The 23088-nt window shown below is 40.1% G+C and overlaps 1 protein-coding gene across 12 annotated transcripts in view; it reads left to right on the forward strand.

The window, feature by feature from the left end:
* DTNB (dystrobrevin beta) overlaps positions 1-21725 on the forward strand; it is a 134892-nt gene extending 113167 nt beyond the window's left edge. For 11 of the 12 annotated variants that reach the window (XM_034421169.3, XM_087888782.1, XM_087888781.1 and 8 more), the window contains 5 exons: positions 6732-6891; positions 7952-8041; positions 12584-12646; positions 13386-13422; positions 15324-21725. In XM_034421169.3, coding sequence (XP_034277060.2) covers positions 6732-6891; positions 7952-8041; positions 12584-12646; positions 13386-13390 — 318 coding nt within the window. In that variant the 3' untranslated portion in view covers positions 13391-13422; positions 15324-21725. Of the gene's footprint in view, positions 1-6731; positions 6892-7951; positions 8086-12583; positions 12647-13385; positions 13423-15323 lie in introns of those variants that run through there. The other variant, XM_087888784.1, reaches the window with a different exon arrangement.
* Positions 21726-23088: the final 1363 nt, after the last annotated feature.

Genomic DNA, 23088 nt, shown 5'->3' on the forward strand with positions numbered 1-23088 from the left:
TTAAGTGATTCATCTTGGTCTGATTTTTTTTTACATCTTAAAACCTGGCATTTTAACAGGTGTGTAGTCTTTCTATAACCACTCTATGTCCTGTGTTCCTATCCGGAAAGGCCTAGAGTAGAAAAGGAAACACCTGAAAGGATTTTAGTTTTGCTCATGAGCATCAAGGCTGTACATTTGGCTAAAATTTGTTCAGGAAGGATAACAGCTTAGTCCTTTTAACAAGATACGTATCCTTTGTCACCTAACATAAAACATGAAGCTGCCAATGAGAACCTGAACAAACTGGCCATAAAATCCCAGCATTCTTTGATTCCCCCTTAGAATTACCCTTGGTGTAAAAGGGTGCTAAAATCTTTCAAAGTCTGACAAAGTTCTGCCCCTAAGTCCATCCATCCTGTTGGCTTTGACATGAAGAGCTCATGATGGTAAAAGGTGAAAGATTTATAAGATCTAAAGAGAAATATAATAATTTATATACAGGTAGTCCTCAATTTACAACAGTTCATTTAGTGATGGTTCAACATTATAATGGCGCTGAAAAAAGTGACTTATGACTGTTTTTCACACTTACGACTGTTGCAACAACCCCACAGTCACATGGTCAAAATTCAGATGCTTGGCAACTGGCATGTACTTATGACGGTTGCTGTGTCTCAGGGTCATGTGATCATCTTTTGCCACCTTCTGACAAGCAAAGTCAATGGGGAAGTCAGATTCACTTAATTGTGTTACTAACTAACTGCAATGATTCACTTAAGTGTGGCAAGAAAGTTCGTAAAATGGGGTAAAATTCACTTAACAAATGTCTTGCTTAGCAACAGAAATGTTGGGCTCAGAATAACAGTCGAGGATTACCTGTTCTGCATATTATATATATATATGTATAAACAGCTGGGGGGAAAAGTCATGGAACTTCGTTTCTGTACATGATAACTGTAGCAAGATTTTTATATGCTCAAAGTGGAAAGGTTCAGCACTATCCTCAATGAAGGAAAGGTTGGTAAAGATGATGGAATTTGTAGAGTTGACTAAATTGAGATTTCTTTGATTAGAGAAAGATAACATCTACATTTTAAAGCTTTTTTTAAAATTCCACTTTTATTATTTTTATAAAAACTCAAAGTGGCAAACACACCTAAGTCGTTCTGCCTCCCATTTTCACACAACAATAACCCTGTGAGGTAAATTAGGCTGAGAGAGAGAGAGAGTGACTGGCCCAAAGTCACCCACCCAGCTTTTGTGCTTAAGACAGGTCTAGAATTCCTAGTTTCCTAGTTTCCTAGTTTGGTATCTTAGCCACCAGACCAAACCGGCTTTATTATTGCTGACTAAAAAGCCCTTATATCAGTGTTTCTCAACCTTGGAAGCTTGAAGATGGGTGGACTTCAACTCCCAGAATCCCCCAGCCAGCGCTGCTGGCTGGGGGATTCTGGGAGTTGAAGTCCACCCATCTTCAAGCTACCAAGGTTGAGAAACACTGCCTTATATAATTTTGCATCAAACAGAAACAAATAGCTTTTTATTTATGGTTTTGATTATTAGAAAATATTAGATAATAGAAAAGATAGCTTTCTTGTAACAATAAGATATAATTATGCCGCCATATTTTTATGATTTGCTGCAGAAGAAATTGGAAGCTTCTTTCTATTTCTTTTTATTGTTTCTTTTTGCATCTTAGTTCTTTCCTTTCTTCCTCTTTTTTTCTTTCTTTCCTTTATTAGTTTTTGTTCGTTTTTAATCTTCTGGTCAAACTTTTATAATAGTTGCACACAAAAAAAATCCAAAAAGCCCATGAAAGGATTGGATCCAGTTATTAGCTAATTGTTGCATACAATCTTGTTTGAACGTCAGCTTAAACTTTAGAAAAGTAGCAACATCCTCCATTATGTGACTCTGCCATCTGCCTTTACTCTGAGATAAATAGTTGCAAAGAAATCCAGCAACTGGAGTGTCAGTGGGAAAACTTGTGCAAAGCCTACCTGAGTTTATTCTAGTGAAGGCTTGCATCGGGGTCAACCACCACGGCACTCCTCAAATTTAGCTTTGTAAAAACTGACTTTATTTCACCTCCAAGGACATCAGATTCCATTCCAGACTCTGTGACAGTAAGGTTTCCATAGTAGCAAATGTGATTCAAAGGTTGGAGCTGCTTCTGGTAAAGAAAACAGAGGAATAAAAACCAGATGAAACGACACAAACTGAATATGGGAGGATGTGCAGAGGTTATGCATGTTAATGGGTAATTACAGTATTAGTCACAAATGCTCAGTCCGAAACAGCTATGAGTGTGTCTCACCATTTGTGTGCACATCAAAGACAAGACTTGCAAAGCTTACTTTACACATCAATTAATAAAATAACAGACAGTTGGAAAGGAAGTAACAGGTTAAAAAAACCTTTATGAGCAAAAGAAACGTGATTAACTTTCAGTTCAAGCCTAGCAAAAGCTGAGTTTGGTATAAAAAGGGGCTTAAATCAAGGGTGTTAAACTCGGGGCCCGCGGGCCAGATGCGTCACGTGCTGGCCATGCGCATCCCCGTTTTAGCGAAGGGAAAGTCACGATACATCATGTGATGACAACGTGACTCTGCGAGTTTGACACCCCTACCTTAAATTATTACCTAGCTGGACAAAGCAGTAAAGGTCAGTGCTTCCTTCTAGTTGGGACTTGGAGATGGCAGCCTCCCAAAAGTTGAAGTGTTTGGTTCTATATTCCTTGATATCCCTTTGGTCAGCTATAATGTCCCAGTGTGTATTCATTGCATAGCTTGATCTTTTCCCCATCTGGAAAATCAGAAATATTTTCATTCTCATTCACAAGAAGTGATTCATAACAAAGTATTAATATCACCAATTTAATTTTCATGGCGAGTACAACTCTGGTTTCTGTCCAATCATAGCATCAGTGCTATGTTATTCAAATTAGTCCTGGCCAAAAGAGTATATATTCATAGAGCAACATAGACTCTGTAATGCAAATCAGGTCTCACCAGTCTCTTACATCCCCCAGCCAGGCCAATGATTCAATTAATCTCCAAACTTTCTCCCCTGTGGTTTTTCACTATCACACCAACATAACTGAAGAGCTAATTCTCCAGAACCCATTCATATGTGGACAGTGAATACAACACATACAGCCCCCTTGAGAACACATTACCAGCTCTGTTTATGCATCATTTAATGCCAGTTGTGTGTATGCTGAATGTTTATGTCTTTGGGACGGAGTACAAACTTCAGCTGAAGAACTCAAATTCATTCTTCTTCACTTGATATTTAGATAATATGTCAAAGTAGAATTCAGTTTATACAACTGTAATAATTTACTGTATGTACAATATGTTAGCTTGTCACAAATGAACAATATTTGATACATTCATAATTTGAAATAAAATTATTAATGTTGCAATAAAACAGTTAAAGCATTCTGGATTTAAAAATTAAAGATAGGTATAGTGACACATAGAAAACTCACTTCTGGGTGCTTTTGGAATATATAAAGGTTAATCCTACCATAGCAGTGCTAGTTTCCGGTTTTCCATTTTTAGTCATTCGTCCAGGTAGAAGTCAGTGTAGAACCATAATCTGTAATGCTAGTTATCTGAGTAAATTGATTGTAATGTATATTGTCATCTTTCTGTCATTCTTACCCATTGTAATGTCCATGGTGGTCACTGAACTTGGTTGTTTGCCTGCAGATGCATAATCAGTTCTAGTGGGTATGGGATTTGCTCTCTGTTTGTATGCCATAGCTTGTCCTGCCAGTGTTGGTGGGGATGTGGTTTTCTCCATGGTAGTTCCTTAGGATATTGTTTCTGATTGCTCGTTTGTCTGGTATAAATCCCTGCTTATCTCACTGTTGCTGGAAAGGATGTGTTCCGATCTTTCATTTTCCTTCTTAGCTTTTTTATTGTCTCTTTTGAAAGATCTGTAAATGTGGTTTGTCTCTATGTGTTTATTGATGACTGATTTGTCTGAATGCCAAATTTCCAGAAATTCCCTAGCATTTTGGACTTAGCTTAGTCTAGGTAGGAAGTTCACAATTTTCCAGTTGCATCTATGATTGAATCTGACCATGTGTTGTGATATTAAGAAGTTTTCATTGTGTCTTCTGACTTTTAGTTGGATGCACTCTGCTAGTATTCTCCATGTCTATCCTACATAGTAGCTATTGCAGTACTGTATGTCATAAGTGACTCATTTTCCTTCTTGGGCTACTAGATCAGAGTGTTTCAGAGGGCTTTAGTTGGTTTATTTGCTGTGGTGATGTCCATTATACATAATAGTCTATTGGTTGTTTCTGAGATGTTTTTGATGTATGGCAGTATTATACTTTTCATAGTTTGTGTTAGTTGTAGTGGGTTGAGTAGTCAAGCACTTTTTGATAAAAGTGTGTAGGTATTCAGTTTTTTAGAAGATGTGGTATTGGCAGTCTGTTTCCTTTTTCTAGTGTTCTGGGTTGTTGTAGTGTAGGGGTGTCAAACTCACAGCATCACGGAGGCATCACATGACGTATCAGGACTTTTTCCCCCTTCACTAAACCAGGCAGGGGCGGGGCCAGCACGTGACACATCCAACCCGTGGGCCACGAATTTGACACCCCTGTTGTAGTACATTTATACTCATCTGATTAATGTACTTATGTATTCCCTTTTGTGGGAGGCTACGTTGTTACTTTGGTAATGAAGCCCTTAGTTAATGTGGGTTGTTTTCAATCCTTGCATTTCTAATTGCCATTGTATCCTCTGTTGATGAGGATATTGAGGAAGAATAATGTTATTTTCTTCTTCTTTTGTGAATTTTATTCCACTGAAGCTGTTGATTGTTTCATGTGTCTTCTCTATAATTGCTCTCTTCGTGTTATGATGAAAGTGATATCTACATCCATACTTTTGGTTGTATACTGCATGTGGAGTACTGTAGTTTCTAAATCCTGCATTACAGTCTCTGCTGTGACTCCTGAGAGTGGGGATCCCATGGGGGTTCCTCTGATGTGCTGGTATATTTGTCCATCAAATTAAATGTAAGTAGGGAGGCAGAGATTGATGAGATCCATGATTCTGGGCATTTCAATCTTAGTATTGGCTACGCCAGGTGTGGTATAATACTGCTGCCTCTGGAATTTCAGATAAGCATCTCTTACCAGCTGAGTTCGCACAACAGGCAAGCCTTGGCTAAATGGGATTGAGTTGTTTGCAGTTTAGCGTATTGTAGAAACACAGCTGTTGTCTTTGCATATAGTGTGAACCAGGCCACCCATTAAGCCATACTAATGTGGCATAGCATTTAATGTGATTGCAATTGTGTTTAGCTAATTTGGCTTTAGTATGATGGATGATCCCTGCCTTAGAAGAGGAATAAGTATACATTGACCAATCATCTAACACAGGGGTCACCAACCTTTCGGACCTCAGGGACCATTAAGTTCATAATTTCAAATTCCGCGGACCATTAATAGGATCTGCCCATTGACTGGCTGGGTGGGCGTGGCTAGGTGGTCATGTGACTGGGTGGGTGTGGCCAACTCCTCGCCTCCCCGCCTGGGCTCTTTAGGGCCCCAACAGGAAGCAGTTGTTGGAGCTAAGCAGCCACCACGAGAAAGAGTTGGCAAAACAGCTCAGTTCAAATTGGATCTGACCAAGAAGGAGGTTCAGCAGAAGCACCTCACTGAGGACTACGAGCCTAGGCTTTCCAAGCAGAGGGAAAACCTGTGGGAATGCAAGACCAGGTACCAGTGCCTGGAGGCTCAGTGGGCTGAGATGGTCAGCCAGTTCCAGACCATGAGGCAGTCCCACTAGAACAAGGCCCTCCGGCTCTTCGCCACCAGCGGCGCTTCCTTACAGCTTTCATCCAAAGCTCCGCACCAGGAGGCTGAAGCAGACCCTAAGTCAGAATTTCTGCCTCCCTCCGACCCACACAAAAATATCCCGAAGGGGGAGACCCTCTGCAGCAACACAAACGTTCATTGCATGTATCCAGCCCAGGGGCCGTAGTTTGAGGACCCCTGATTTAGTGCAATATTAAAAATGCAAATGATTTTTCTGCAGACCACCAAAATTTTCTCGCGGATCACCAGTGGTCCATGGAGCACCAGTTGGTGACCACTGATCTAACACAGCATGAGGTTTATTTATAATTAGGAAGGATCCTTTCCTTAGTGATAGCATATTTACTTGCGGGCAAAAGGATCCAGGTTTCACTTCCTAGCCAGAGTGAAATGGCTTTTAGGAAGTAGAATTATTTCTTTTTTTCCTGGTACCTTGGTGAGCTGTGGCTGCTAGATTAAAGAAACCTTCCATAACCTGGTAGACTTCATATCCCAGAATTCCTCAGCCAGCATGGCCAATTCTGAGAAGCGTGGAAGCTACCATTTCCCATATTTGGAAGACTCCCATTCTGGGGAAAGCTGAATTAGATCAGATTGCCCAACTAGACATGAGACAGTTGCCTTCACTCCCAAGAAATTCAGGATTGTCTTAATGCAGCCTTCTCCAATCTATGCCTTCCAGATGGACCGTGTTGTCTGGAGTTGATAGGACACCGGATTAGAAAGAATGCCTTAATGGTTTATAAACTGCATGTACCAGTAGTAGAGTTTGCATGCTGTATGAGACAGAGTATGTTTGTCTGAGGATTTGTCACTCATCTTTGCAACATATGCTGCTGGAATTTTATTTTGGAAGAGCTGTTGAACAAGGAAATGTAGTAACTGGGCTTTCCATTTATTTTAGGCTCAGGCAGCTGGTTCTCCACATACTTCCCCCACCCATGGGGCTGGCCGCTCTATGCCAATGCCAGTCAGGTCCACGTCTGCTGGTTCTACCCCAACTCATGTACCCCAAGATTCACTTACTGGTGTTGGTGGAGACGTCCAGGAAGCATTTGCACAAGGTGAGCCATAATACACGTACCCTTTTGTGGATGGATAGATGAAAGTATGAGGGAAGAAATGGGGAGGGGAGAAGATAAAAGCTCTAAAGTGCACACTTTATTTTTAGAAAGTATTTTAAAATGCACTTCTGCAGAAGAACACCAAAAGCATTCACTGTGTCCTATAAGTGCTCGGCTATTATTCCACTGATTTCTCTGTGTTTCACATATGCAGGGTTATTATCTAGCCAATTTTGTGTGATTCATGCAAACTGCTTGTTAATTTTCTCTTAAGCATTTCACTCCGTGGGAGATGGAACATGCTCAGATCCACTGCACTGCCAGCACGTGATTGCCCAAGTCCTTCTGGGAGGTCATCCCCATAGCCTGTTGAAAACAGCAAATGTTGACATTGCCTGGGATGTACACAAAGTCCCCACTGGGACTGCTGCTATGACAGTCATTTCTACTGCTGACTATCTCATTCCTTCTTTGCATGACTTCTCCAGCAACTGCAATTGGGAGAGTTGCTTCTGCATCAGGCAACGGAAGCAGCTGTGGCTGATATTCTCTTGCTATCACATCTTTTTTTTAATACTGCCCCTCCTCCCGTCACCATGGTAGCTACCACCACCTCCTCAAGTCACAGCTGCCTCTTGTCTCCAAGAAAGCCAACTGTTCACTTATGGAAGGCACAGAGGCTATTGTTGCTGCTGCCATGATCACCACCTTCCAAAAAACTGCCACAGCAACCATACCTCTTCTCTTGCTCAGCTTGGTCACTTTGAGATGATGAACCAGGAGTCAAATCACTTGTTGACTGATCTACATAGTCAATAAGTGGGGAAACCCCCTTCGGATCAGTCTTTACATCTACAATAGATGCAGATTCTCACCAATATTTCCTGGAATGCAGGCCATCCTAGCAAAGACAGAACATATCTTTGGATTGGGGAATAAGAATAATTTTGACTTTAGTTATTGAAGTCCACAATATAAAAGTGTTATAGTAGTGTTACAGACAGCCACTAAATTTTCTTAGAACAATGAGTTTGCATATTGCTTCATCACCCTTTCTCAGGAACTCGACGGAACCTCCGTAATGATTTGCTGGTAGCAGCTGATTCAATTACCAATACAATGTCGTATTTGGTGAAGGAGCTTCATTCAGGTATGCAAGAAATTTCTATATTAACCTAAGCAAAAGACTCAAGGAATCTGCCAGGCACATTTTGGGTGCCTGTGATGTTTCCTGTAGTGAGGCTTTCAACTGAAAAATTAGTCCAAATGTTTATTATTATATTTATTTATTTTATTTATTGAATTTGTATACCGCCCTACTCCCAAAGGACTCAGAGCGGTGAACAGCCAAAAGATAAAATACATGTAATACAAATGTTAAAAAACCATTAAAATACAATTAAATAAATTGGCCCAGAGAACAACATTTAAAACACCCCACATTTACAAGACAAATTTAAAATTTTAAAAATTTAAAAACAGTTTAAAAGAGAGGTTAGGCCAGGCCGGCCTGCTGGAATAGGAATGTTTTGAGGGCATGGCGGAAAGCGTTAAAATGTTAATACAATTTTCCTCAACAAAATAAGTTGAAAGAAATATGTTGTTCTAGGACAGTGTTTCTCAATCTCAGAGCCTTTAAGGTGTTGGATTTCAACTCCAGCTGAAATCCACACATCTAAAAGGCACTAAGATTGAGAAATATTAGTCTAGGATGGTAGTTTAAATAAGTATTTTATTTACTTTATTTACTTAATACAGTATTTCCTATTTTAGGGAAAATAAACTTAATAAAGTAAATAATAAAGTAGTAAAATTTAAGAAATAAATTAAAATGTGTATTTATTTTATTTATATTTTATCTTCATGCTAATAAGAATCATTTTGTTTCCTGCTTATCTGAGCATATTTATATTATAAATAAAATAAACTCCAAGCTTTGGTTCAAGGCATACATATTCCGTAATCCAACACTTGCTATCAAAACATAGAACAATTTTTGGCAGAATGGAAGGCCAGCCAGAAAAATTAATCAGTTTCAAGGATAGAGTTGAAAAATTGTAATTGCCCAAATGGGCTGATGTAGAATGTGAAATACGTTTTTCCTGCAGAATTTAGATAGTTGTAGGTGATGATATGCAGTTTGCTAAATATTTAGATTCTTGATTTTCCTCCAGATGTGTTGCCTATAATTCCCAAAGGCCCAAGGCCCACTCCACGCTTGTGGTGCTTGGAGTGGTAGTCAAACAAATATGGAAGACAGCCATAGTTTGGAGAACAGAGGCCCCAAAGGTACATGCATATATCAAGAGAGGTTAGTTTTAAAGGACAACATAGACATAATTCATAGACAAATTGAAATGTATCCTCCAGCATAAGGAGAAAAAGACTGGATGCCTCAGTGTAATATATTTTAGAGGCAGTTTTGCAGCTGTCCTTCCTTTTTTAATGACTAATCATTCATGATCTACAGCTAAATAAGTGAGAATCTAGACCAGTGTTTTTCAAACTTGGCAGCATCAAGACATGTGGACTTCAACTCCCAGAATTCCCTAGCCAGCATGTTTACAGCATTTGAAAAACATTGGTATATAGGCCTAACAGTTGCAATTTAGACAAGATTAGGGCCCTATTCTTTGGTTCCTCTTTAACTACCCAAACAAACAAACTAATTTGGCTCACAAATTATCACAAATTTATCCATGGCACATGGATAAATCTACTTTCTAGGTAGACAAAAAGGCTAATCATCAGTTTCCACTAGAATATTTAAAAATTAAAGAGACTAGAATCTGAAATGCTGAATTTAATTTTAAAATCAAACCATACTTAGTTTTAAGTTTAGGAAGAATCTGAATTTTTGAAAATACTTTACAAACTCATGTTACAGGGCATATTCCTGGAGCTTTACAAAATCGAGTCATTCTCATTTACCAGCTGGTTGAAAACAAAATAATTGTATTTATCCTACTTTTTTGGAGTTACTTCTAAAGAGGGAAATAATTTGTTCCTTGGATGACCTGGCCACTAGGCAGTTCCTTCTATAGCTATAGCTCTGTAGCTTGAGTCATACGAGAAATCATCTGGGGTACATATGCATGTAGATTTTGATCTAGTTCTCTTTGAGTCATGGCCAAGCAAGGGAATAAGTCAGGCTAAACAGGTCACAAAAAGGTCACAAAAATGCTGTGGAGAAACCAGATGCTAGAGCCTGATCAGAATGCAAACTCCATAGGGAGGCCAGGAAAGACATAGAGTGCTGTCAACTCAGTACAAAAGGCTCAGGTTCCATAATAGAATTTCAGTGGGTAATAATAGCAGGCCCCCAAATAATTTAGTACTGGTGACATCCTGTCCTTCCCCTAGCCAAAATGGTCACTTGACTTACATGTGATGAATACAACTAGGGAGGGTTCCTGAAGAAGAAACTAGGTTTGCTGTCAATTGGATGCTTGCTTTTGACTAAATTGTTTCTTCGATATCAATCTCAGAAAGGTCCAAAGAATCTACTCAGGCCCTCTAATATTTCATGCTAGTCATATATCCATGGTCTTGTGGTATAGGTAGAATATGACACAATTGTAGCAGCTTATAGGATGTTCTGATTTATTCATAGAAAGCAGTCTTGGGCACTCCCGTGCTCTTTCGTATGGTAACTAAAACAAGGATTGCAGCAAACTAATAACTGCTCCTCACACATGCAAATACATGGCCTTTGGAGACCATATGCTAATATTTTCATGATATTCTTCAGGTCTTTTTGTTTAGTTGGGAAATTGCTGAATGTTTTTTGCAGAATTAATCCAGGCACATTTAGTCTCCGTGGACTCCAGAACTGCAGCCATTGGTTCCACAATATAGCATCCTGAGACTCTGAACTGAATTGGCCAGACTGTTTTTCTCTTATTTTGGACATGAAAAGATACATACAAATTGTAAAAAGTGGGATTTGTTCAGCATCCAAGATTTGTGTGTTGTGCTGAGTTCTTTGCAGTTCAGGCAAATGATGAAACAAACTGCAGGTGCCCACTTTGATGAGAGGCAGACAAGGAGATCCTGGAAAGCATCTAACCCCTTCTCATTTGTGTAAATCAAGAGAAACAATTGGAGTTAGGACTCCCCAACAGCTAATGCTGAGCTGGGCATTTTATGACTGAAGTCGTAGTGATAGAACAGCATGCTTCCCAACTCTCTCTCTCACTTTGTTGAGCTTGGTTTTGAAACCTTACATCTGTATAATCTGGTTTTTTTTTCCTGACCTACAGCATCCTGAGTAACTGTTAAAAGAATCAGAAAGTGATTTCATTAGACTCAGCCAGGGAAGCCAAAGGGAGATATGACTTAAATCTAGCCCTCCTATCACTACAAAATAAAAAAGCAGATTAGTTACAATCTTGCCTCAAGGATTTTGCATAAAGGCCATAGGTCTTTTTATTTTAATAGGTCATTTTAAATGTCATTTTCCATGCTCCTAAGCAAACATAGCTGATTGGCCTCAAAAGCAAGTAATCTACATCTCTATAACATGCTCATCCATGCTCACTTTCGAAAGCCAGTAAATGTGAGCTCCGTTGTCCTATGCTGGACGTACAGCAGTGGTGCAAAAAAAGGTAGTTTCAGCATCTCTTTTTATGATGCCTGCAGAGCCACTCAGAATAGGTGGGGCTAAAATACAGCCCCATTTTTAAAAGTTATAGACAATTCAAGTTACAAAGTCAGCTCTTTAAGGAACCTCTTAAAATCCTGAAGCCTAAAATTGCCCTACTCATTTTTAGAATATAGTCCACAATTTAAGCCAATAAAGTTGCACTTGTACATTCCTCTTATTACTCTGAAGAAACATCCTCCCTTTTCTTCATAAGTCTTGTTCCTCTTCTCTTCTGAGATATTTCCTCTTTCTTGTTCTTTCCAACTTTATGTCCACCATATTCTATGAGTTCACCGCCCAACTCCTTTCTGCCCTGTACTTAGGAAAGTGTCTACACAGTGCATATTTTAAGAAATGAATTTTACAGTATAACTTAAAACCAACATACATGGTATATACAGAAGGGGTTTTCCTCTATTGAATGAACACACTCAATCTTTAGAATCTTGTTTAATTTATTTTCATGCAACCTCTGCTCAGGAAGGTTAAGAGGGACTGTAATGTATCCTTTGTTGAATATACCATTCAGTTCTTTTAATTTCAGGATTCTGTTTTCTGTTAAAAGGATGTCTGGTTGTCCCAATCTGGTTAAAGGTTTTTACTTCTGGGCTCCAAATAGAGTCTGAGATTCAGACCAAAGCTGCCCTCTCTGTCTTTGTTGGCCATGCCATCTTGAAGAAGGAATCACACCTTAAGTCACCTGTGAGCCACAGTGGCGCAGTGGTTAAAGTGCAGTACTACAGGCTACTTCTGCTGACTGCCAGCTGCCTGCAATTTGGCAGTTCAAATCTCACCAGGCTCAAGGTTGACTCAGCCTTCCATCCTTCCGAGGTGGGTAAAATGAGGACCCAGATTGTTGGGGGCAATATGCTGACTCTGTAAACCGCTTAGAGAGGGCTGTAAAGCACTGTAAAGCGGTATATAAATTTAAATGCTATTGCTATAGAAAGAATAGCAGAGCTTCTTAAGTCTCCTGCCATTACAGCTCCCTGCTCCCTAGCTGGCCCCTCACTTTTTCTCATTGCCGCTGGCTTTTTTCTGTCTTAGGGGGAGAGGAAGGAGGTGAGGAGGAGGAAGAGGAGGACAAGATGCAGAATGGGAAGGACCGAGGTAAAAGCAAAGCTGTCGTGACTCCTTTGAACAAGTACCGGTATATGGCAAGTTTTGGAATGTGCTAAAAAACCTAACACGATTCAAATTTAAAACATGTCAATGATTAATCAGAAAACTGAATCTAAGTGCACATGGCACACTTCACCTTGTTCCCAAAATTGCCATGGGTATGAGTTGGTCCTGTTGCTAGGGGATGTATATTTGCCAGCTGCAGCAGAGGGCTCCACAAATGACTCTTTTGGCATCTAGTTTGTAATGATCAGCTAGATGGCTTGCCATTTTAACTTCTTACATTTTGGTTTAATCAACCTTAGTAGATGTTAGGTACAAAAATAGCTCTGCAAAACCTAATATGGATGGAGACCAAATGGCATGGAAAAGGAAGCATTTACAATGTTAATTCAAGCTCTTTTCAAGACAATTATCTGTGACACTGAGGATATCACAGATGTGATTGACTTTCATATGTTTGTGCACACATATTTGCTCACCTAATGGCGTATTTCTTCCACTAGATATTTCATAGTTCCTTATTATTAATGGAATTTACTGAACAATGCACTACTAATTTAACTTGCCTGATTTGTCTTTGGATTACTAATTATTTTTAAGTTTGTTTTTAAAAATTGACTAAGACCTAATACATATGCTTGTTCCAGAGATATAATGTTCACATTTTAAACATGAAAATAAAAATGATCTCAGGTTTTACCAAACTTTTTTTTGTTTCTTGCAGGTTAAATAAAAAAAATCTGGACCAGACAGAGGTTTAAGTAAGTGTATGGCTATTCTGTTCCAAGCAAGCAGAAGCCATTGTAATTCTTATAGCTCAATCAGAAACATTGTCCACCATTTCCTCTTCATAGACAGACAGAGAATAAGATAATAGCAGAGAGGTTAATATAGGTGGGGTGGGGCAAGTATCCTGCTACAGAGTATTTATATGCCTTCCTATTGGTTGATTGGTGTATTGCTGGCTGGCGATTGGTTATTGTTTCCTTGTGCTGCTAAGCCCTTGGGCTGATTTGCCACCAGTTTATCAGGTATTTAGGAGCCAAGGGCTTGGCAGCACAAGGAAACAACAACCAATTGCCAGCTATCAACACACCCATCAACCAATAGGAAGGCAGCACATAAATACGACTCACAGAATAGCCCAAAGCAAATATTCCAGTAGAGAGAAGTTCCATGAAGATGGGCTCCAGCACAAATCCAGAAGCTTGGAAGACTAAACCTGTGATCCTGGTGTCTGACCCAGATTGGATCTTGCAATGTTTATTGCCCACTTCATGTGGACATTTTACTGGAGGTCACTTCTGAGTCTTTTTAGCCCCATCTAGGCTAAAAAGAAAGTTGAGTCACTTTTCTTCATGACAGAGTGAATTGTAGACATAAATTCAGTGGTGGGTTGCCCCCGGTTCACACTGGTTCTATAGAACTGGTAGTAAAACCGGCTGGAGGCCCCGACCCCAATGTTACAAAAATGCTTCTGTGCATGCGTAGAAGAGCACGCACGCGCGGCCCCATTACAAACTGGTAGTAAGGGTAAGTAGGATCCACCTGCATAAATTACACATACCATCCCAGGTTTAACACTGTTCTCAGCCTAACTAAGAATCATATCCAGCAATGTTCATAACTTATGATCTTTGGTTGTGGCTGATGATCTAAAAGTCACAATATCTGTTTCCCGTGAGTATTGCTTACTAGGTTTCATATTTTAAATATTGTTTAGGAAGATAGAATTCTGTCAATGCATAGGCAGATTTGGGGGCTGTGGACTCTACTGACATAGCAAACTCGTGTGGACTTTAAAAAGAATTATTTTCCTTTTCCTATATGGACATCCCAAGGTTTATACCTAGCACCTTTGGCACATTAAACATATGTGCTGCACCAGAGCTATATAACGAATGCCGATAATCTTAGTGATAACTGTCCCACGTAGTACAGGTGACATGTAGTTCAAATTGTGACCTTTTGTAGCAAGGTTTTGGATTTCACAGAACCCAGAAATTTCTTTCTTCTGCCAAGAAAGCTGGTGTGGTTTAGGCACATCTTGCCAGCATTCATTCAGAGGAATCAGATGCCTATTTCAGCATTTCATATTTATGGTCAGACAGAAATCCTGTTTAGTAGCTACCTCAAAGGGGATGGGATGAGATGGGAGAGGGATTGGAAATGTAAGAAATCCTAACATCGGAGACCTCACTGTGATGAATACTACACTCTCAGTATTACAGATCTACTAGCGCTTAGTGGAATTATGCCCATCTTGCTTAAAATGCTTTGTGCTCTACTCTTGCAGTCAGCTAAGAGATCCCACTGCGCTTCCAGTGAAGTGCTGATTCAAAAGGAATTTTTCTTTCATGTGGGTCTTGGAGCCCTCAAGGAATCACCTACTGGGACTATGATCTGGAAACAATTTGAAATGCCTGTAGCTTTTTAAGGAGATGCACATGGCATGTGTATGCAGCAAACAGAAAATTGTTTGAAGCCTCATTTAATGTTTTTGGCTCTCTACAAAAGAACCTTGACAGTAGGAGAGAGACACAGAAAAGAGCAAGTGGGCTAAATTGACCACTGGCTAAATTAATTTTTAGTCAGATTTAAAATTCTGGGTGTATCTCTTATTGGACAGGTGTCCTATGAGATTCTCTATGTCTCGATACAGGTAACAAGGTGTGAGCTCCTATTCTAAAGATGTCTCCACATCCTTCAGAAGAGGCATGATCCAACTGATACATCCACCATTGTGAAGCTGTGACTAACACAACAATTGCAGGGGAGCAATCTTCTTCCAACAGACACAATGGCTTTTCTGGGGGGAGGGCAGGGCAGGGCAGGGCAGGGGCATCTCCTTAAATTTGCATGTCCTATTTCTGTAGGTGTTCAGTGCTAACTGGACAGAGCCTCATCTCTGTTTCAATGAGAAAGCTTTTTGAATAATGGCTTCTGAAAATGCAAGCCGCCTTCCTGTGAATTGTCCCCATTCCCTACCTGGGCTTCATTGTTCACACCTTATCATGCTCTGGCAGTTACATTTGTGATCTTCAAGTCCCCCATGAGCAGACTTGCAACCAGCTGAATTTCTTCGCCAAGTAACAGAGATGAAGGCTGGCTGTGGATTCTGATGTGGCGGCAGCCCCTCTTGCCTTTTCAGAATGCTGTTTTTGTCTGTGAATGGCAGGTTGCTTGGGTTGTTTGTGAATGCATGTCACACAGTGCCGGTGAGACAGATGGTGGTGCTGCCAGGAGGCAACTGACTTGGGTACCATTAAAGATAGTTTAGTGGTAAATGGATAGGTCTGGCCGACAAGGTCAATCCAGCTGGAGATTTCTCTCTGTCAGCCCTATCAAAACAAATGAGAGCACCACTAGAGCATTATCTCTACCATGCCCTGTGCAGCTGGCTTGTTTCAGTGAGGATGGTATCGAGTTATGACTTGGTAGGTTGTGCCCTCAGTTTCACTTATGAAATGGGCATTAAAATGAGGATTTTCACCATGAGCAGTCTAGTGGATTTTACACCAGTCCTGATGTCAGGAGAAGGATGGGAGAAAGGTCCAGCATGTGGCAGCTACCTTTAGAGAATTCTCAGAACAGGTAGCTTTCTGGTTGTTGCCTTATAGGATGGCTTAGTGGAAGAAAGCTGCTTTAAGCAAATACTGCTATCACCCAATGCCCTTTCCAACATCAAATGCCAGTCAGTCTGCTGTTCTGGTGGCTGAGAAACCTTCTCCTTCCCTTCTATCTGTAAGTGATTCCCTTTTTCTTTCAGAAGCTTGCTCTGAGGGAAATGTGGAGTAGCCTTGGAGTGAACTCTGACTGAGCTGGCTGGGTGTATTGGTTCTCCAGGGAGCAGGCTTACAATTTCCATATTGCCTTTTAGGGTTAAGAGAAAGTCATGCACAAATATTCAACTGATTGTTTTTGAAGATCTGAAACTCCAGTTGTAGGACCAAGAGCTATTTGTACAGTCATATAGGACGTTCTACATCTGTCCTATTTTGTTGGTTCAGATTAGGTAAATGAAGTGCTGCTTAGCCTTTGTATTATAAATAGTTGCCTGTAGCTATAAAAATACACACAGACAAATATCCAAAGCTGGGATTATTGTGGCCACAGCAAAACCTACAGTCAGAAATTGGAGGATTTTTAACCATTTTGTTTAACCATTTTACCAATGCAAGGCATATCTGATTGGGACCAGAGGTTCTCCAATTCAGCGATCATATTTAGGTTCCTCTGTCATGACTTGCCTCCATCATGTATAGCAGATGAGCAGAAAAACTTAACTAAACCTAGTGGATGTCAATAGTGAACCATTTACGTAGAGTTGCAAGGAAAACTATTTAGAAATTTACATAGTCACCAAGAATTAAGTCAATTCCAGAGGCTGTTTACCTTATTGAAAGTACACAATCATTACCATAATTCGTCTACTTGTCAGAATCAAAAATCTGCCTGTAGATCCTGTTCTGTCTTCTGCCCAATCCTGAAGTACATGACAGCATATAATCTTTGCTTAAAATTATTTCCATCTCCTGCCATTCTAGAAACCGTGAGGTCATGCTGGATGAGATGGTTTGCTAGATTTCACAGGTGGTCCTCTATGCACCAAGGTGCCAACTTCAGGAGTTAGGAACAGCAGCTTTCAACCAACCTCAAATTGCCCTGCCTGTCTTTTGCAGCTGAAAAGGCCTGGCATTTTAAAGCTTCTCTTCCTGCTGTCAGCTACCTCCAGAGACCAACTCTCATGCGGTTGTATCTCTGCCCTTTCTTGCAATCCAGTCCAGGAGGAGATTATAACACAAAAGCTCATTTCTGCATGAAATTCCAGGATCGGCGGTTCAGGCGGTGATAAGACAAATGAGAGGTACCTACCCTGCGCTTCTGTCAGTGCCATGTGTTTGGCTCACTTTATCCTCAACACAATGTATATTTTTTAGCCTACAGAGTAATTAACATATGCTTCATATTACTGGAATTGAAGGGCTTCTGGGTATACTTTAAGACAGTTTCTAAGCTGTCCTGACAGGCTGAGGTACGTAGAGGAGCTAATAACTCATCCTTCCATCTGTATTCCCCAAGAGCTAAGGAAGTACTTCCTTTTTCCAAACTGCCCTTCACCTGTAATACTTGGGCTTGGGAGACAGGTATATTACTAAGCTGTTGGCCAAAGTTCAACAGCCACAAAGTCCTGAGGGAAGCAATGTCAAATTGAACTGGGTTCCTTCTCTTATACAATGAAGAATGCCCCTGAACACATATAAAGTTCATCTGAGGATCCTGCGTGGTTCTGAATTGCATCTCCGACCTAGTTGAAAAGAGAAATCATGAAAAAAAACATATTATTTGGCAAGAAAAAGACAAAATAAGGGGTCAAGTTCTTTCTCTGCCATCCATTGCTAAAGAACATCTTGGCAATTATATTACTGAAGCTGAAGATGTGCCCAAGACTACTGGTTTAGCTAGCTGGTCCCCCAGAGAATTTGGCTTTGCTACTCCAGCTGCCCCATGCATGCTTGCCAAACCTTCTGGCTCGCTCTCTTCTCTAGGTGTGAACTCTTGCAATTCAGGCAAAACATTTTTGGCTGCTGGGATTTGGCAACGAGAGGAATCTATTCCAAAGCATTTTGCAATATGCTTTTCAATATGGTGAATGTGCCTTTGAAAGCCAGGAGACAGAAAGATCTCCCAACTGCAGTTGAAAAAGATCTGCTCTCAGGGCCTGTGTGCAGGGTTTGGTGCTGTCTAATATTTTTGGTTGGAAGACAAAACCCAGTCATCTGTTTTTCAAAATGTATTCAGTTGCTGTTTTCACAGAGATCCAATGAAGTTGAAAACCTAGCTATACTTAGACTATGTTCACATGACATACTAATCACAAACAGGCTTTGTGATTAATTTATATTTCAATGTATTGTGTGAGCTCAAAAAAATGGGTAATTGAATAAACTATGTTTCAGCTAACCATGGATGAATATTTTGTAACCAAAATGTGTTGCTGTAGGGGTGGAAATTTTTCACTGTATCAAAAGTCATTTCTTTTGAATCTACCTTGTGGTTTTGAAGTATGTTGGCCAAGAAAAACCTACAATATATGGCTATTGGCTTATGAGTAGAGTCAGGCAAGATTGTGAGGCTGGAGTCAGATCTAAAGATGGCTTGTGAATGCGAAGAAACAGAGGGGCGTCCATCTTTTGTCTACTTGGTGCAGTATGGCGCTAGAAGCAGGAACAATGCAGGCACTGAGTCACATGATAGGAAGATGGGTGGCATGTAAATATAATTATGGTGAGCCTCCTTTTTCAGAAGTCACCAAGTGGTGCTGCTGCCATTGGGGAAGACCAACATTTTAGATCCATTGTGCACATCTGGCTCACAATGCTGAGGCAGTAGCTTCTTCACATACGGTGGGTGGCATCAGTGTGGTAAAATAAATTGCCTCCAAAAAGAAAGCAGTAAAGCTTCTCTGAGGGTTCAGCTAGGATGGCTAGCATTTAGAACAGAATTTAGTCTGATCCTGATAGAGAAAGGACAGAGCAGGAGCAGAGGACATGAGGTTTTCTGGAGTCCCTGCTTTCCTGAGTACCTTCTGTTTATGTCATGTTTCGAATTGGTTTTAGTATTGGGGTATTACAGTATTGGGGGAAGGGGAAAACAGAGCACTGAATGAAGCAAAAGATAACCAAAAAGAGGGAGTTTTGACCTAGGGGTCTAGAGCATTCCAAGATATTATAAAGGTACGGGATACCTGTCCCCACACGAGAGTTTGCATAGAGATGTTAAACATGGAAAAGGATTGTTAACATAATTGAACTTTCCTCAAAATAGATATGTATTTAAAATATTTTAGTAACAAAAGGGGCCAGTGTGTCTGCTCTTGTTCACCTTCGGAGAAGAGCGGCATATAAATTGAACTAATTAAATTAAATTTAATTAAATTAATTCTCTCTCTGTCCCTCTCTCTCTGTCTCTCTCTCTGTCTCTCTGTCTCATTCACACACATACACAAATGGCAAAGTTTTATTTCTTTGATTGGTCCACAAATAGTCCCTAAAAACCAGCTCCTTGGAGAAAGGAACTGAGAAGAGAATTTGGTTTTGATTATCAGAATTGTAGAACAGCCAGGTGTGAATTCTTGATGAGCTGTCCATCATCCTCATTCCTTTATGTCCAAGTAATTTGGTGTGTAGGTAGAGGGCACTTTGGTAGGTATGAACAAATATGAATGACCAGAAAAGATGAGCAGACGTAGCAGGATTCTTGAGGCAACGGCTTTGATAGAGCTCTGGGACAGCATGGGGCCCCAGCTGAGGGGCTTTGCTGTTCCTATTTTCTGGGTGACTTGTCTTGCAGTTGTGGGAGAGGGCAGTGGATATGCCAGCCCAGATTAAAATGAAACAGACTTCTGGCTGGCCACATAGACTCATAGTTCAGAAAGATTTTGCTCTGCATACAGAAATTAGGTTCCTTTGGGAAAGCTGCTGCTCCTCCTCTTTAGTGTTCTTCAAAAGGACCAATTCTCTTCCTCAGGACATCCTGGAAGGGACAGGGAAGAACCTGCAGCTGTTGGCACATGTCTGGGAATCAGCAGGCAGGAATTAAAGATTTGCTGTGATCATACAACACACTTAGTTTGATTACTGAATTTTTGATAATTCATCCAGTCCCATTTTCTAAGTTCATTCAATATGTTGACCCTAGACTAGTGCCATGCTAAACCATATAAACAAAACTAAAATAATGTGGCTTCACGTGTGCAAATGCAGCTGCTGGGTCTTTGATCTGGTGTGTGAATACAGCCATGATGTGTCTAGGCATCTAAGTGAAGCTGTGATTGAGATAAGACATGCTAGCAGCTAGGCCAAACAGGAGGCAGAACAAATAATTCTTCCACATGGAAACTAAAGGCAAGACAGCCAATATTCTCCCTGGGATGCAAAGAAGATGCTGGAACAAAGCTTCCTCCCACCATTATTCCTAGACAGGGTGGATTTTATTTAAATCATGATTTAAATCACTAGTAAAAAGGCTTGATTTAAACCAACTCAATTTAAATCATAATTTTTAAAGAGCAACTGTCATCTCTGCTACTCCTTTGACCAACTGTTGACTCACCGATAGTCCCAGTGTTGCAGAATATACAGCCTCATGCTACATAACTAAGCTCCATTTCATGCTGAATAAACTAAATTATTTATGTATCTTAAATAGAAAACTATCTTACAATAGATTTTTACCCCAAAAGATTTTATTAAAATAAATTCGATAAAAATCAAAAAAATCTGATTTAAATCCTATTTAAATCAAAAAAATCTGATTTTTTTGATTTTTTTAAAAAAATCATTGATTTTTATCCACCCTGTTCCTAGATGCTTTCAATTGAATAGAATAGAATAACAAGAGTTGGAAGGGAGCTTGGAGGTCTTCTGGTCCAACCCCCTGCTTAGGCAGGAAACCCTACACCACTTCAGGCAAATTGGTTTGGCCCTTGCTGATTATGGCTTGCCACTGCTACAGTTTGACCACATTATCGCTAGGGTAGGTATGATACTGTACAAAGATATGGAAGGCAAGTCAACTATGCTGATTGTTACCAAGATGCAGTGGAAGATTGTGTTTCCCTGTTGAGAGAGAAAAAAGGAAGCAGAATTTCTCTAGAAATTATGATGTGGAGAGCAAGGAAATTGTGCACTGTGTATGTGTGAATGTATGCATTTTCTTTTTGATACATCCTGGATCTCAAACAATACTAGTTCTACCACTGACAATTAATACTTTTTTGTCTACTACGCAGCCCACCAAAAGCTAAGCTTGGTACAATGAGAACCAATGTGAGGATGAATGTAATAATTCCAGTTTACAACTGTATTCCCACTCGTGCATGGGCGAATGTGTATATGTGTGAGAGAATTCCTGAATGTGTGAATGCAAATGTTTTCACTAAAGTTTGTTAAAAATATATGGGAGATCCTGTACATGTTGGGAACAAGTCTAATAGAAAGCTGTAAACTAGAAGCCATGTTTTCTCATCTGCCAAATATTTAATAAATGAGTCTTATCCATCTCTTCTTGTATGTGCTTGAATATCTGATGAAATTCAGGGTGAATATAGACATTAGCTCAACTCAAGTACCAAGGAACAAAATCCTCCAAAGAAATGATGGGTTCCAAAATTAAACTGATATTATTTTCAAAAATGTTACTCTCGGACAAGAGACTGACATTTATTTAAGACATGATTTTACCATTTACTTTAATATCTATTTTTGTATATCTATTTTATAAAACAGAATCAGAGTAGGTTCAAGGAGACAGCTATCATGGTCTTGTTAATCACGATGGCCACTGATGTGCCAATCAGCTGCAGCAGAATGTGAGGGATGAAGGAAGTCCCTTAACCTGAGAAAGCAAATATAATCTCTTGACTGGGGACAAGAGCTGCAGAGTGTCATGATTGGCATAGTACAGCTAATACTTTCCTAATTTGATTTGCTAACAATATTTCCAAACTACTTTTCATTGCAAAGAATCTCCTTTCTCCCTGCCTCCATCCTAATAATATTTCACAATGAAAACTAAGATGAAAATTAAAGAAAAACCTTTCTATTCAAAGAAAAGAGAGCTAATAGCTGAAGAAGGCCTAACTAAAAAAAAAAACGCTTTTCAATTATTTAAAACCCATTGCTGTGGCAGCCTGGCATACTGCAGAGTAGATGTTATTAAGCAGCGTAGGCGACGCTGCAGGAAAGTTACTGCCATATTGCCCTCAAGGAGTAAACTGAGCAAAGCAGAGAGAACACAACCTCCTCTGGAGTAGCAGAGGTTCTGGGAAAGTGATCCAACTAAAGTTTCAGGTAACTGTGCCTATGCTTTAGACAGGGGTGGGCAACTGTGGCCCTTTTACAACCTGTGGACTTCAACTCCCAGAATTCCTGAGACAGCCAAACTGTCTCAGGAATTCTGGGATTTGAAGTCCACAGGTTGTAAAAGGGCCACAGTTGCCCACCCCTGCTTTAGTCCAAGGGTCTCCAACCTTGGCAACTTTAAGACGTGTGGAGTTCAATTCCCAGGGTTCCTCAGCCAGCTTTGCTGAGGAACTCTGGGAGTTGAAGTTCACACATCTTAAAGTTGCCAAGGTTGGAGACCTCTGCTTTAGACCTTTAAATGCTACACCAACATTTGGCAACCAATACAAATTCTTCAGCACAGTTGTAATGCGTGTGTGTGATGATACTGCACATCTGTCAGAAATCTAGCTGTGGCATTCTGCACCACTTTTAGCTTCAGGATCAATCTCGACGGTGGTCATGCACAGAACATATTGCGATAATTTGCCAAAAGACTGGAATAATCCATATTGTGGAATGGATTCTGCTGAAACTCACAAATATATTGTACAGAAGAAGCATTAGTAGCAAGATTACCCT

The sequence above is a fragment of the Pantherophis guttatus genome, chromosome 1 (assembly GCF_059756535.1).
Source record: "Pantherophis guttatus breed Tessera chromosome 1, ASM5975653v1, whole genome shotgun sequence".
Classification (NCBI taxonomy): domain Eukaryota; kingdom Metazoa; phylum Chordata; class Lepidosauria; order Squamata; family Colubridae; genus Pantherophis; species Pantherophis guttatus.